Genomic DNA, 14,490 nt, shown 5'->3' with positions numbered 1-14,490 from the left:
CTGAAAGGATAAAAATTTCTATGAAATCAAACATGTTCGTTACCGCACTGAAATATTTCTGGTCTCATAAAAGCTCGAGTGAATCAGATAAAGGACATAATTTAGTGAAATCAGAGTAAAACCTGGAAAACGGCAGGAATATATCATTACCAAAGTAACAAAGTCTTAAAGCACCTGCAAAGACATTGTTAGCCTCTTAGTCTCATATTTAAAATAGCGAGCATAAAGTAAAGGCCTGCTGCCGTCATGTGCCAAATTGCTGTCTTCTGCTACACTTTCTAAACAGCTTGATGAATAGACAGTTTTGCATTCATGTATCAACAACACAAGGAGGCTCATTTCGTACCATTCACATGCACACAGACCTTTAATTTGCCACATTGTTTTACTCAACTGGAAAGATTAAAAACTGGCACAAGATGATATACATGGAACAGAAGCAGATAAAAATGACAGAAACCAAAAATCAGAGGTGGAGACAAGGATGGTTCTATGGCCTTTATGTAACCTTTACATTTTCTTCCACTGAGCTTTCTTGAACATACAGATGGCTGACAAAGTAAGTCATAATAATGGACAATGGACACTCATACAATACTTAGAATCAAATGCACTGCAACCTGTTGCAAGTTAATGCAGTGGAAAATCCCCTTCTGCCCTCTAGTGGCCATGGATTGAGAGACCAGTACTAATACACACCGATCAGCCACAACATTAAGACCACTGACCGGTGAAGTGAATATCATCGATCATCTTGTCATAATGCAACGTTCTGCTGGGAAACCTTGACTCCTGACATTCATGCTGATGTTTCACATGTACTACCCACCTAAGCTCCGCAGATCAAGCAGAGTGTTACACATCAGGAGTCTCTGAACCCAAACTCCCACAGAGTCACCAGAACAACACATTAAACGCAGTTGTTGGTGATAGCACATTCAGCCCCTGATCCTCTGAGAGATCACCAGAAGAGGGTGATAAGAGAATATAAGCATGCTGGTCATTTACGGTTCAGAAAGGAAACACTTTTTAAAAGAGAAATAGTTTCATTAAGAACACTGTATTTGCATGAGTGAACACGCAGACTATTGTGATAGTGTAATTTTGTTTGAATGCATGTAGAGTGAACTAACATAGGATGAATAGACATGAATCAACACGGAAATCACTGAAATGTGAACCACCTCTTCACTTTAAGGAGTTTTTTTTTTTTTTTTTTTTTCCAGCATTCAGTGATGAAGCATTAGCTCAGATTGGTTCCGAACAAAAAGCAGTGCATATGAAGATGCTCTCTGTAACCTGCACTCCAAATATTGTTTGTGTAAAAGAAGCTGGAAGAGGAGAGACGCATGTCCACAAACGTGTACAACAGCTTTGTATATGCAAAGACCTGATGCACTCTCTCTTGTTGTAGTGAACATGGAGGTGGTAGATTCCAGACAGTGATAGGTTTATGATCTGGATAATGGAAAATGTGCATTTGCAATATAATGGGCTGCAGATCCGTTTTTCTACGTATATGCTTTTCCACAACATGAATGCCCCCATTCACCCAAATACCACCAATTAATTCTGATCCAACAGAAAATGTTCGCACTGATATTGTAGTAATTTAAATATGTCATATTATTGTCACTGAAAAGTGTTTAGCCGGTATAAAAGCGAATGCATTAGAAAGGATTGTTTGTGCATGTTTTTATTAATATATAAGCTAAGTCTCTTGTACAGATTCTTTAACACTGCCAGAATGAAACCTACTTAAAAAACTCTGGAGACAAACTGGTGAACAATGAAAGCTGATCTAGAACCTGCAGCCAAAAGAAAGAAACGGAAGACTAGACGGACACAATGGATTGTCTCAGCTAGGTGGGTGTCCCGAACAAAAAAAGCACACTTTGGACATTAGTCTTACATTTCCCAGCCTTATGCAGTTTAGATTGTAATTATCTTAACAGCTTTGACACTTAATTAAAAAAAACAGAACTTTATTACCTTTTCCATATTTTCAGTCAAATGACTGTTAGTTAAATAAACTTCTATGAGTTCCAGTGTACTTTTACAGGACGGTCTTGCTGCATAATAAAGTAATAATAAATTACCAAAAACCTTTATTATTTAGTCAGTTTGCTGGGAAAAAAATTTACAAGACGATGATGAGCTACGTAACAAGTTGTTTTTGTGTTTCAGTTTGTTCCACAATCAGCCCAGAGGACAAACAGTAAATGGCTAACCTGCTGTGATAAAATGAGAGTGAACACCGAGGCTGGTGGGCTGAACTGTTCTAAAGAAGGCAGGACCTTTTCTGCTTCCAACGCGCAGTCAGAGCCGCTGAAATAAAAGCTCTGTGAGCCAGCACAGCTATTGGCTGGAGGCTGCAGGTCTGTGTGCTCTGACGATGGAGAGCTGCAATCACCAGCTCACACACTGACTCCACTCAGCAAACTGAAGGGACCATGTCGCAGTTCACTCTGGGAGGTAGGACAGGCTTTTGAGCTAATGTGCTTCTTCCTTCTTCTCTTTTTGTTAGTTTACCTTAGAGCAAACCACAGGTATATACATACAATACCAGGACATAACACTTTTATTTAATTATTTATTTGCTGGTTGATCCCGTAAATGTGACTTAAAACATGAAGAATAATTGGAGAGAAGTGGAGGAGGCAGCTTAAAGAATGGATTGTCTTTGCATTGAGACAACTGAGGCATGTATTGTGGAGCTCACTGGGAAGAAGTCCCAAACTGTTTTAGATAACTTTGTTTTGTTGACAGATAAAGGAATATTCTGCTCAAAAGGGTAAAATAATTGTATGTTATTTGTTGTTACTTTATGGATGATTTAGTCTAAATAGCAGCTCATGCACATGACAGCAGTCAGATGCAAATATTTTCTTCAGGAATAAAAAAAAATCCTGCATTAAACGATGAATTGGCACCCATTACATTTCATCATTACATCATTTATTGTATTTAAATGTCCACTGGCTGAGCAGACTGAGCCACATTTTAAAGCGAGCCATCAGCCTTTATTTTACATCCCAGCAGCATGCAGCCTCTCTGCACTTTCATCTCCTAATGGAGGAGCTGCTGCTCCTGGACAGGTTGTCTGTCGGCCCTGAAATGGATCTGCACTGGCAGTTAGCACCTACTTACTTTGATAGTGATCTCATCTCTGTGAATCTTAAGAAGCTGAGGATGCACCTCATGCAGTGTGCTTTTACTCTGATAAGTCTGCTGTGATGAGAGAATGTATTTATGGGAGGGACACACCCCTGTTTAGTGTGAAGTGAATAAAATCTGCTCTGAGTAAAGATGTGGTGCATCTAGACATAATAGTGAATACCAAAAACAGACGAATCCTTCTATGGTGAATGGCTTTCGCTCTCATTGATAGTTGTTTACGCTGCAGTGGTCACTGGATGACGCTCACAGCTTTCCAGCCTTATTTTTGTCACTATCCACAGTGTGTCAGATGCATGAGTCATCCCAGAGCACCCTTATATGTGGTGCCAAATGAGCATCACGGTTCCACTTTAACACTTTTAATCTGTTTAGTTCGATATTCTGTTGAAGGTTTTACATTATGAAAGGTGTTTATTACAGTGTGTTGATGTTAAGTTGAAGGTAATATGAATAAAATTATGCAAAAGCACAATATTTAAGGTTGCTAGTATGTTTAATTCAACTTGTTTTTCTTTTGTGAGAATCCTGCAAGCACCTAGTGCCCATCATCACTTTGTAATCAGATGCTGGAATGATAAACAAACACACACACACACACAATTTGAAAGCAAAGCATTGTCACCGGTGCTTTTCCTGAGCTCTGTTCCTGCCTTGGATCAGAACAACAACTGCAGCAATATAATTTATACAATTATGATTACATTTCCTCTTTAATCTCATCAAGGACACAGAGTGCAGAGACAACAGGATAATGGTTTAGAGTTACATCTTTTGTCATAAATTTTGCTTCATTTTAAGTCAAACTCAAAAACGGATTTGTTTGTTTGTGATGATGTTAATTATATTGATACTCAATTTTTCTCTGTTCCTGCTCACTCACAGATGAACTCTGTCTCACCTTCTTATGCTCTTCAGCAATCCCACTAACACAATATTAACCTCTGTTCTCCAGTTCACCTGCAGATTGTGCTGGCTGTGGGTCTGGCTGTGTTCTGCTATTGTCTGGTTCTTGGCTGCATCCTTTGTTGTCGCAGAAAGAAGAGTGTTTCATCGGATGACAAGGAAGGAGTTTTCTTGTCTCCTCATCCTGCTGAGAGGGTCACCATGACACTGACTCCATCTCTGTGCACGCAACCTGTCAAGCAGCAGTATGAGGAGCTGGATGGGGATGTGTTGGACTTTCCTTCCTCTAAAAGCAGCTCTTCTCCCTCCGAGGATGACCTCACTGCTTTGCCCTTCGACCGCAGCCCAACCAGGTCTGCTGAGCTGGTCCAGTCTCGGTCTTCTTTCCCCATGCGGCGCCTCAGCACTCCAGCTCATCCCTGCTCACCCAGCAAACCTCAAAGTCATGGCAGGGCCTCTTTGCCATCCATCACTAAGTTAAGTTTTGTGTCTAAATCCCGTCGGGCGATGGGAAGGCGCAGCACTGTGAGTGGAGAAAGTTTAATCTACAGTGAGAGCAGCTGTTTGGCTGCTGCTGCCGCCAGATCTCCTGTCCAGCAAGGGGAGGCCAGTCTGTCACAGTATGGCTCCAACTCTGTCTCCATTCTCTCCAAGTCAGCTCCTGTCCTGCACTTCTCCCTGCTCTTCTCTTCTGCCTGTGGCAATCTGGTGGTCAACATCCTGGGGCTCTCGGGAGCCAGTCGAAGGCGTAGTGGGATGTTTGTTCGGGCCAGCCTTCCTCCACTCTGTCCGTCTCCTCAGCAGATAGCCTCACGGCGACGCAGCCTCAGTCCAGAGCTCCACAGCCAGAGCTTTGTGCTGCAGGTGGGAACTGTGGAAGAGCTGCGGACCTGCACCTTGAGACTGGCTGTCTACAGCAGGGACTTCTCTGGCCTCAGAGAGGCTGCGCTGGGGGTGCTGGAGCTGCCCTGTGAGCAGATGGACTGGGAGCCTGACACCACTGCGACCTACACCAGGCAGCTCAACCCAACAAAAAGCAAGCTGAAAAAGGTACCTGGTATCTGGTTCTTTAATTCATTCGGTGTAGACATTTGAATTCAGCCTTCAAGGGAGTGTATACAAAAAGGATTCACAAAAAGTGCAATTGGAATGTCCCAAAACATACCAGATGGCTAATTAGAGGTCCTCTGACTCTGACCCAGTAGGAACTCACTTTCAACTCCTCCCAGGAGCCAAATTGGTTTGGCCCCATTATGGTCCAAATCTTGTGGGCCAGAAAAAAATGATTTGGCCTAGGGCACTGGTCCTAATGTGAGTGCTAAAACAGCCCAGTCCAAATTTATGTTCCAACACATGGTCTATAATCATGAATGCAGCTCACCTGAGCCACATCCACATGCCCAAAACCCAACCAAAATCATCACCAAACCAGAGCGGCTCACCAAAACTATACCGGTGCCAGTACACAGCCCAGCTCACCTGAATACCTGGACAGGACCTGAGCCTAAACACGCACTAAAATCTTAATAAATGTGTCTGCAGAGCCTAGTAAGTGTTAATGAACAGCTTTCAGTGTGTTGTAAGCTCACACAGAGGCCTTGTTGACTTGTAAGGTGCCAACCCGAACAAGTCAGAAAAATGTAATTGATGGATAGTTGCCTTTCAACTGTATTCAGGAGTTAAATGCTGCAGCAAACACAAAGAAGCCAAAGGTTAGGTCAAGGCCAATGCTAAACCTTGGCTATACCCCCATGTGGATGTGCACAAAGACAATTGTGGACACCATGTTTGCATAGTTATTTTTATAGTACTTTCTAGTGCACTTAGAGGACTCTGTTCCTTACATCCGCTGTAAATTATGTTTATATATTCTGCACATTCACGCTGCTACCAAGCATAGCATTCACATATGTAGGGCTGCACGTTGACATCTGCATATTGATCCATTTAGAATAGAAATTTATGTCTGCACACCTTAACAAACTCTTGCAGACCAAGAAAATAAATTGCCAGTGTTACACTTTCTACATCTCCAACTAAGTAAGGGTTTTCTAGCATCCACATTGCCGTAAATATTGTCAGCTACCCAAGTCTGCAAGACTCTGTGCCTACCCATCTGCAGACACTCGCATGCAGTCCATAATTTGTAAGGTAGCGACTGTGCTACAAGAGCTGTAGTGCACATGTTTTGAGTTTATCAAGTGTAATCCCAAGGACCTCAAGTGCCGTGTAATGCAGGGTGAACATGGGGTGTCTGCATGTGTACACTTAGGTGTACATTTGTGTGTTTTCATCAGTGGCTGACTGGGATTGCAACTCCACCGTACTTTTACAGTGCCCCTGAATGTACTATAGTTCTTTAAAAATAATCTTTCCAAGCAAAGTCCTGAGTTGCAGTTGATTTAACGGATAGGGAACCCACGCATGCGCCACGCTAACACTTAACCATGGAGGAATGTAGCGTCTAATCAGCTCTCCCATTAGCCAGTTTTCCACTGTTGTCAGTCACGGTGACTTTGTTGTTGGCGACTGCTGAGCAAACAAGCAGAGTGCAACAAACTGGCGGTGTGCCCACACCGTGCCCTCTGCAGCACTGCTGAAACTCTGCCAGAAGTCATTAATAAGAGGCTTTTGAAGGGAGGTGGGCCTGATGTTTCAGTGGACATTGCTCAGTGAATCATTTTGAAGACATTTTGTGTTCTTCATTGTAGTCAGTATCACATCACTCATTTTACAGTTAAGTGAAAATCAGAGTGAGGTGTACTCCGTTTGGTTCCTCCTCATGTCCATGTTATTCTGTACATCATCCTCTCTCTCTCAGTGACAACAGCTGCCTGGTGTTAATGTGTGAGGATGTGCAGCCGGAGGTTGTTGAGAAAGAACTGAGCTGCTCAGCAATCTGAATAATTCTTTAAAGAGTGGGTGTGTGTACAGAGACTGTGTGCTCGTGACTCCAGCTTTAAATGTCGTCACGTTCTGGATTTATTGTAAAACAGCAGTTTTTTTTAATCAGTGTGATGGGACCAGCTGGAGTATTGATGATTATTCATCTGCATTACGTTACTCGTTCTGGCATTTCATGGGGATAAGAGGCATGACGTGGCAGAAATTTTAGCAGAAGTAGAGTGACCAGGCTGATCTATCAGTTTTTTAAATCAGATATGTATCCTCTCTGGCAAAAGACCACTAACTCCAATTTTCTATGGATAGTTAGAAAATGTAGGAATAAGAATATGAAAAACCTTATATACCGTAAAAATACCAACAGAACTAGGAATAAATGATGTGTACACAGAAAATCCAAGATATCACCATATTTTGTTTTATCGTGCTGATCCTAATGGAATTCCCGTCAGCTGTTCACGTGTTTTGCTTTTCATGAGGAATAATTGAGATAATTTTCTGCGTCTCTTTAGCCTGCTGCAGTAGATGTTGACCTTTTATATTTGGACTCTCATTTACTTCAGTTCCACACAATTTCATGCAAGGCTTCAGTGTCAGTGTGACATGTTTCAGCTACTTTCTGAAAATATGCTCCTATGGTTTATTCAGACCAGTACTGTTTGGCTTTATTTGACTGGCAAAGTCACACAAGACCTCAGACATTGGGCTGGCAGTCGTTTTACAATGCAGTCCTACAGCAGAGGGAAGAATGTTCATAAAAGTAACTCAGTGACTCCATACAGCTGGATTAATCATTTACCATTTCAATTCTACAATATCTTGTTTATTGTTGGCTGACATGCCGATATCTTAGGTTAAACCTTGGAGGTGAAGTTAGTTGGTTGATTTCTGTGTGTTCAGACTTTGTCTAGTATAAATAATTGTGAATATGAAGTTGTGGCTGTCACCGTGTGAAGGTTCAGTCAGTCATTCCTGCATGAATAACGAAGTTTGGAGTCTGGAAGAAGTGTGCCATTCGTATATTTCTCGCTCCACTGTCATTTAAGGCTTCAATGCTTTGTAGATCAACAAATGACTCACAGAATCAGTCTGTTTGAGTCGGTTATGTAACTCAAGATATCTAAAGTCCGCAGAGTTACAAAATAATAACAGACTTGAACGGCCTATTTGCACGCGCAGGAGCCAGAACATTAGGTCATCACATTTTAATTACGTCTGCCAAGGAGGTTATGTGACACCCGGCGTTTGTGTGTCCGTCTGTCTGTTAGCAAGATAACTCAAAAACGTCTGGGCAGATTCACATGAAATTTTGAGGGGATGTAGACTATGGTAAGAGGAAGAGCTGATTTAATTTTGGTGGCAATCCGGAAAGGATCCTGGATTCTGGATCACTTTGAATTTTTTAGTATGTTTTAGTATGTGGTCCAAAATATGACAAAAACATCATAGGTTAGTATGTCGTCCAACAAATTGGAGCAAGGTGTCCAGATAGCTCAACTGGTTAAGAAAGTGATTCGTAAACAGAACTGTGTCAGAGATGCAGGTTTGATTCCAGCTCATGATCCTTTACTGCATTGGTTTCCTGTTTTCCTCTCTATCCTTGGCGGAGGTCTGCACTCTCTGAGTGCTTTTCTAGTTTAAACTATATTGTGGCTTTTTAATGCGAGCATGCTTTTAAATAAAGGTGAATTTTGATAAATACGTGACTCTATGGTCAGATTGTAGGAACAAACCTCAAACCTGGCAGCCCCGAAGTTAAAGTTGCAGGTTTAGAGAAAAAGAGACACAGGTGAAGCAGCAATGAATCTTTACTGCTTGGTGATTGTGCCAAGAGTAGGAAACTTTTCACGTCATTTATAGGTTGTCATTGCTACAAAAAGAAAGTGTAACATGTAATTCTGTATCTTTTGTATCCTGTAGTTGTAATAGCCCCATTGTAGTTGCCTGCTTTGAAAAATTCTGGATTTTGTAGGAACAGCCTTCACAAGACTGATGGTCACAGAGTGCGAAATGACCATTACATCTGAAAAACTTGACTTTGCCTGTTGAACAAGTCTGAGAATGTAGCTTTAAGGTTTCTTTGTCTGCAGAATAATGTCTCTCCTTCTAAAAGGCGGTGTAAGTGATGCTCTCTGAGGTGAAGTGTTAGCGACAGACAGAGGCAGTGATCCGGAAATCACTTGCTGGATAAAATTGTCTTCACACTGTGCTCCCTGACCTCAGCCAGTCGCTGGCAGGCAGACGCTCAGCCAGCTGACAGCAGAATGTGACTCACCAGACCCCAAACAATACAAGCTAATGAGGGGTGACATGAAATCAGATGGAAATTACCATCAGACTCGCACATGAGCTTTTATTTTTATCCAGAGTGACTTAGAACATGAATGTCTCCATTATTGTAGGATGGGAGGTCAAATGAAATGTGTAAACCTGACAGCTGCATGTGAAGACAGCCTATAACAGCGATTAGCTTCAAGTGGCTGAAGATGTGATACAGATATAGCCCTGCCGAGCTCCTTGGGTCAGAGATGCCTCATGGTTACTCTGTTGAGAGGAAGAAAAGGTGATTCAGGTTTAACTCCTACTATGACAGGCAGTGATTCACAGTGAAACCCTCTGATGGGGAACTGAAACACTGATTCTGACCGCAGAGCATCAGCGTCAACTCATTCAGTGCCTCCCTTCTTGAATCAGTTCTTTTCTCTTTCTTTGGTTTCATTCCAGCCCCCAAAGAATGAAGTGAGCATCTGCTGAGTGAAAAAGTCCTTTCCTCCTCCTGCTAAATGCAAACCTTCTTTGTCCCTTGTGTTTTTGTTGTCCACTACTAGAGTGTGAGTTCTCAGGAGACGTTGGGTCGCAGGAAGAGCTCGGTGTGTGTGCCGCGGGTGTTGGGACAGCTGTTCATCCTGCTGCAGTACCAGACATTGGCCCAGCGCATCAAGGTGATGGTTCGAAAGGCTGAAAATCTGGCCAAGCTCACACGGATCCCAGGAGCTCCAGGTGAATAAGAATAGAATAATACTTTATTGGTCCTTTGTGGGAAATTACTTTGTTACAGTAGCATGTTCAGATGCACACAACCCACAAACCTGACAGAATACCAACAATAATAGTCATCAAGCATGACCATATGCATAGCATGTACATTTTTTTAAATTGAAAAATTAAACCCATATGCAAAGCATATACATGATAAAATATTACTGTCCATTGAAAAGCCTGATTGCAGCTGGTAGGAAGGAGAGATAAGATGAAGTGCTCAAGTGGAAATTCTCTTTAGGTTTGCCTCTTCTTTTACAAAGTAGTATTCACGTGATCTGTTGTGAAAATAAAAATCTTAAGTACAGCAGCTTTAAGAATAAATTTAGATTTTAAATGTATTACTACATATTTGAATCATTATTCACATTTTGCCATTTCAAGCACAAGTCAACATAAAACGACTTTGGACGGTCTGGATTTCCAGACAAAATAAGTGACCCATATTAATGATTAGTCCATTACATGATCCCTGAGTGGAGTATTTACCTCTACAGGATCAGGTGAACCATCATCTCAGTGAGTGGTTATGTGAAGATTTCCCCTCATCACATTGTTAGTATACTTACAGTATAAGCAGCACTGCATGTGAACACACTGCAGTCTCCTGTTCCCTCAGCTACAGTCAGACAGACTGCATCCTTGATTGGCTTGTAATATAATCAGATTAGGAGCCCATCAGCCCGGTGTCATTTCCCCTCCTGTCTGCACGATATCTCACGGCATCTGATTTAAAGCCCTGCTTTGATGATGCTGGTGAACAAAGGAGATTCTTGAAAAGGAAAACAACTTTGAAGCATTGGTTTCCAACACTGAACCTGACACTCTGAGGCAAAGGGCCAGTTGTGTCATTCTTGTGAGGCCCACGGTCCCTGAAATCTGTGAAAATATGTGCTCCTTGCATGACTCTTATGCGATAGTGACACATTCCCTTTTAATTTTAGTAAATCCAATTAGCATGCTCGAATGGAAATTACATATTGCAAGTGATGATGCAGATTTGCAGCAGTAACAGGGCAAGAGGAGTTCACAGAGGATATAAATCAGCATGTGTAGGTCATATGATGTGAATATTAATGACACAACACTGTAGTGAGACGGCTTTTTTCATTAACACAACTGAAAATATTAATGTAAATGATTTAGCTGCTTGTTTGGTTTGTTGACCTTTGTAGGGAGAAACGTTTTAATCTAATTAAATGGTTTAATCTAATTATAACATGGCCAGAAAAAATGAAATAAATATAATAAAATCATAACTGAGGATGTCAATTTTCCCAACAGAGCATTACGTTGTCATTAACTTGCGTCAGGATGGGAAAGTCATCGGTACCAAGGAGACCAAAGGGGCCAGTGGTGCAAACCCTATCTGGAACGCTCCTTTCCTGTTTGACTTGCCTCCTGGTGACATCACTCAGCTCCCATTGGTTCTTGAATTCATCATCATGCAGGTAAGAAGTTTTACAAAAGTCCCAACTTTATACAGTGCATATCAAAGAGAACATGCAGCTATATGGTAAAAGGTTGAAACATTGGCAAACATTTGTGTCTTTACAGTTCCAATTTTTAATGCATTTATCATCATGCATCTACAGGGTCGTCTCTACACTAAGAACAGTATTCTGGGCCGTGTGCTGATTGGCAGCGACGCTTCAGAGGCAGGACAGGGACACTGGCAGGAAATGTGCAGTCGAGGGCAAATGGAAACTGCTCGCTGGCACACCATCCAATCAGATGTGCTGTAGGACCTGCTGATAGACTGTGAGAACATGCTACGGTCTCTCTGCTATTTTAGTTTGGTGGATTTTTGATGCTTAACAGTTTTTCATGTAACCTATCAACAAACATTGATGATGAATTGAATAACTGGTGATGCTGGTTGATGATTCGTGGGCTGCTTTCCACTGCAGGAGCTCAGGGCAGGCACGAGGTGGTGTGAGTGTTTACAGGATCAGTCCCATAATTGGCTTTTCACGCTCCTCTTGTCCTTCTCAAACTTAAACAATCAGCATCAAGACCAACAGTTTTTTAAGGCTGCTCAGTAGTACCAACCCTGACACAGGTGTTTGTTCCTCACCAGGGGAACTTCCTGCATTCAGAACCTCTTACAAAGAGTTTGTGCTGCCATTAAACAGTCCACAAGTTCCTGCAGTGGCCAAACGGCCTCATGTGTACTTACCAGAGGCCTATAGAGGGAGAAGCATTGATCACTGTATGGTGTAAGGAGTGATGTGTAGCAGTTTTCTCCAGATTAACAGTATTTTGCATCCCCCCATTGCCTTTGTGATTATTTCCACTGTGACTTCTTAAACTGTAGTCTGTAAAACTGTCCCATTCTGGATGTACTGTATGAAACCTGTGCTGATGTTGTACTGTTTGTATCGTGCCCAGAGACTACAAAAGTTAATGTTGACTAGAACAGAAATTTTAAGCATATACAGTATGTTGTCACTGCTTGTGTTTTTTTTCTGTGATTTATAACTGTGCCACTGTTTGTCCATTAACCGTGAATGCCATTCCATACTAACATCTTGCTTTCAGGATGGGTCTTTTAGAGTGGATTCACTATATGAGGCACAGCTGCTGAACTATTGTTTAATTTTGTACATTCACAGGCCATATTACAATTAACATGTGGGAGCGTTGTGATTCACAGTCACTATGGCTATACAGCAGTTATATATTGCAGGCAGCCTAAAGATGCACAACAAGTGCTAATGATAATGAGAACTGTTTGTTTTTCAGAACCTTCCATCTTGTCTCTTGTGTTGCTGTGTAAAGTGAATCGCTGTGACTGCACATAATGCAGTTCTCATCCGCTATGGCTCTCTTGCTGGTGACCACAACCAGCAGTTGTTAGGATGAGGCTGAACACAGATTTAACACCACAGTGGCAGGCATGAAAAAATTATCAGTATATCCTCTTTTAAAATAGAAATCTCATTTCAAAATGTGCTATATTTGAAAAAAACTTAACATCTCCTCAACAGGAGGTGTGAGCATAACAAATATTTCAATTTTTTTGGGCATCATTCTTAATAATGATAATGTTATTAACACTAACATGTAATGTTTATTTTTTTGGAGTTCAGGCAACGTATTGCTGTGTTGTGTTTGTGTAGTTTGTTTTAAAGTATCCCACCCATGTCTGCTGGTGGCATTTATTGTCTCAACTGTTGTTGATCCTCAGGGCCAGTGACCCCCTGATTAACTTACTCAGCTGTCAGGGAATCACCGGACCAGCTCTCCATCCTTCGGGTCCGGTTCTACTGCCCCCTGAGATCTTACTCAGAGGGATGCTGCAGAACTGTTAAGCTGGTTGACGAGGAAAATTCGCCTAGCTGTCTCACTGCCTTCATCCAGATGCCTATCCCTGCTTCCTCTGATAATTAATTTAACCGAGTAGCCACTTCGGTATAGTTAAATTTAACCACCAGACACACCTGTTAACGACAGCTTTTCCTCTCATAGATCTTGCACTTGTTAAGTTGCTAGGTTAATTCAGAGGTTATGGACATATAGACAACCTCTAGGATATGTTTATACAGGGCCAACCTGGCCCCCATGACTAGGTAACCTTTCAGAACCTCTACTATTGTTATGCACGCTGTAATCTGACTTACTACATCCAGAGCTAGATGTATAAGTATTCATTCAGGGATAAAAATAGCACTTGCAATTTGTTGTCTTTAATTGCAGAATAATGCTTTATTAATATAGTTTTAGCAGGGCAAAAGCATAGCCAATAAATCATCAGACAGTTAATCAAACATCACTATTCTTTCAATTGTTTAACACGACTCATTAGTGGAACTATGCTTTCATAAAAGAGAAGTAATATTCACCCAGATTACATAATTTGGAGGGAGAGCAGTCACGGTGTGGCCATACCCGGCTGCTCACCTGAGACCCGCCGGGGCCCAGGGGGAAGTGGACGGGGGTCCGACCAGATTTAGATCTGCATATATCCATTTTTGTTGTTTGGTCCAGTATTCCTCACATGGAAAATAGAGTTCAGTAATGTTCCTTCAGACAGCATTATTTCCAGATCACAGTTCAGTAATCCTCCAACACTGCAGGAAACGCAGTACTTTGGTCCATAATTCCAATAGAACAGTTATTCCTTTGCAGATCATGTTGAATTCCCTGTCCGAGTTACGTGGTAATCATCCCCTGTGCTCAGACTGATGTCTGGATTGCACCCAGGCAGATACCCGCAACAATCTCCCAACTTGCGTCTCGATCAGATGCAATTTATAGTTTACTGAACCTTATGCATATGCCATGACTCCATGATCTCATACTAAATTAACTTGAGCAATAACTTCATCTCTACCCCCTCCCAACTCACACACTTGCCCCATACACTGACCCCATGATCACCTCCACTTTTAAGGAACTGAAACTATCTGCTTTGGACTGTCCAGACAGCCCATCTTGCCCCCCCCCCCTGATCTCTCCTGT

General features: G+C 41.8%; 1 protein-coding gene across 1 annotated transcript; it reads left to right on the top strand.

The window, feature by feature from the left end:
• The first annotated feature begins 1,228 nt into the window (after positions 1-1,228).
• LOC110960333 (synaptotagmin-5) lies at positions 1,229-13,175 on the top strand. Its single transcript, XM_022207535.2, has 6 exons — positions 1,229-1,866; positions 2,188-2,475; positions 4,133-5,133; positions 9,816-9,987; positions 11,311-11,477; positions 11,622-13,175. The coding sequence occupies exons 2-6, from the start codon at positions 2,454-2,456 to the stop codon at positions 11,769-11,771; spliced, it is 1,512 nt and encodes a 503-aa protein (XP_022063227.2). The 5' UTR covers positions 1,229-1,866; positions 2,188-2,453; the 3' UTR covers positions 11,772-13,175.
• Positions 13,176-14,490: the final 1,315 nt, after the last annotated feature.

Source organism: Acanthochromis polyacanthus, chromosome 2 (genome assembly GCF_021347895.1).
Source record: "Acanthochromis polyacanthus isolate Apoly-LR-REF ecotype Palm Island chromosome 2, KAUST_Apoly_ChrSc, whole genome shotgun sequence".
NCBI classification, from domain to species: Eukaryota; Metazoa; Chordata; class Actinopteri; family Pomacentridae; genus Acanthochromis; species Acanthochromis polyacanthus.
Note: the sequence above shows the minus strand (reverse complement) of the source record. Positions and strands in the feature narration are given on the sequence as shown.

Excerpts from the sequence above, each read along its gene's own strand:
- LOC110960333 (XM_022207535.2), top strand. The coding sequence starts at position 2,454 with ATGTCGCAGTTCACTCTGGGAG. Across the intron at positions 2,476-4,132 it reads GTCGCAGTTCACTCTGGGAG|TTCACCTGCAGATTGTGCTG; the intron begins GTAGGACAGGCT and ends TCTGTTCTCCAG. Across the intron at positions 5,134-9,815 it reads CAAAAAGCAAGCTGAAAAAG|AGTGTGAGTTCTCAGGAGAC; the intron begins GTACCTGGTATC and ends GTCCACTACTAG.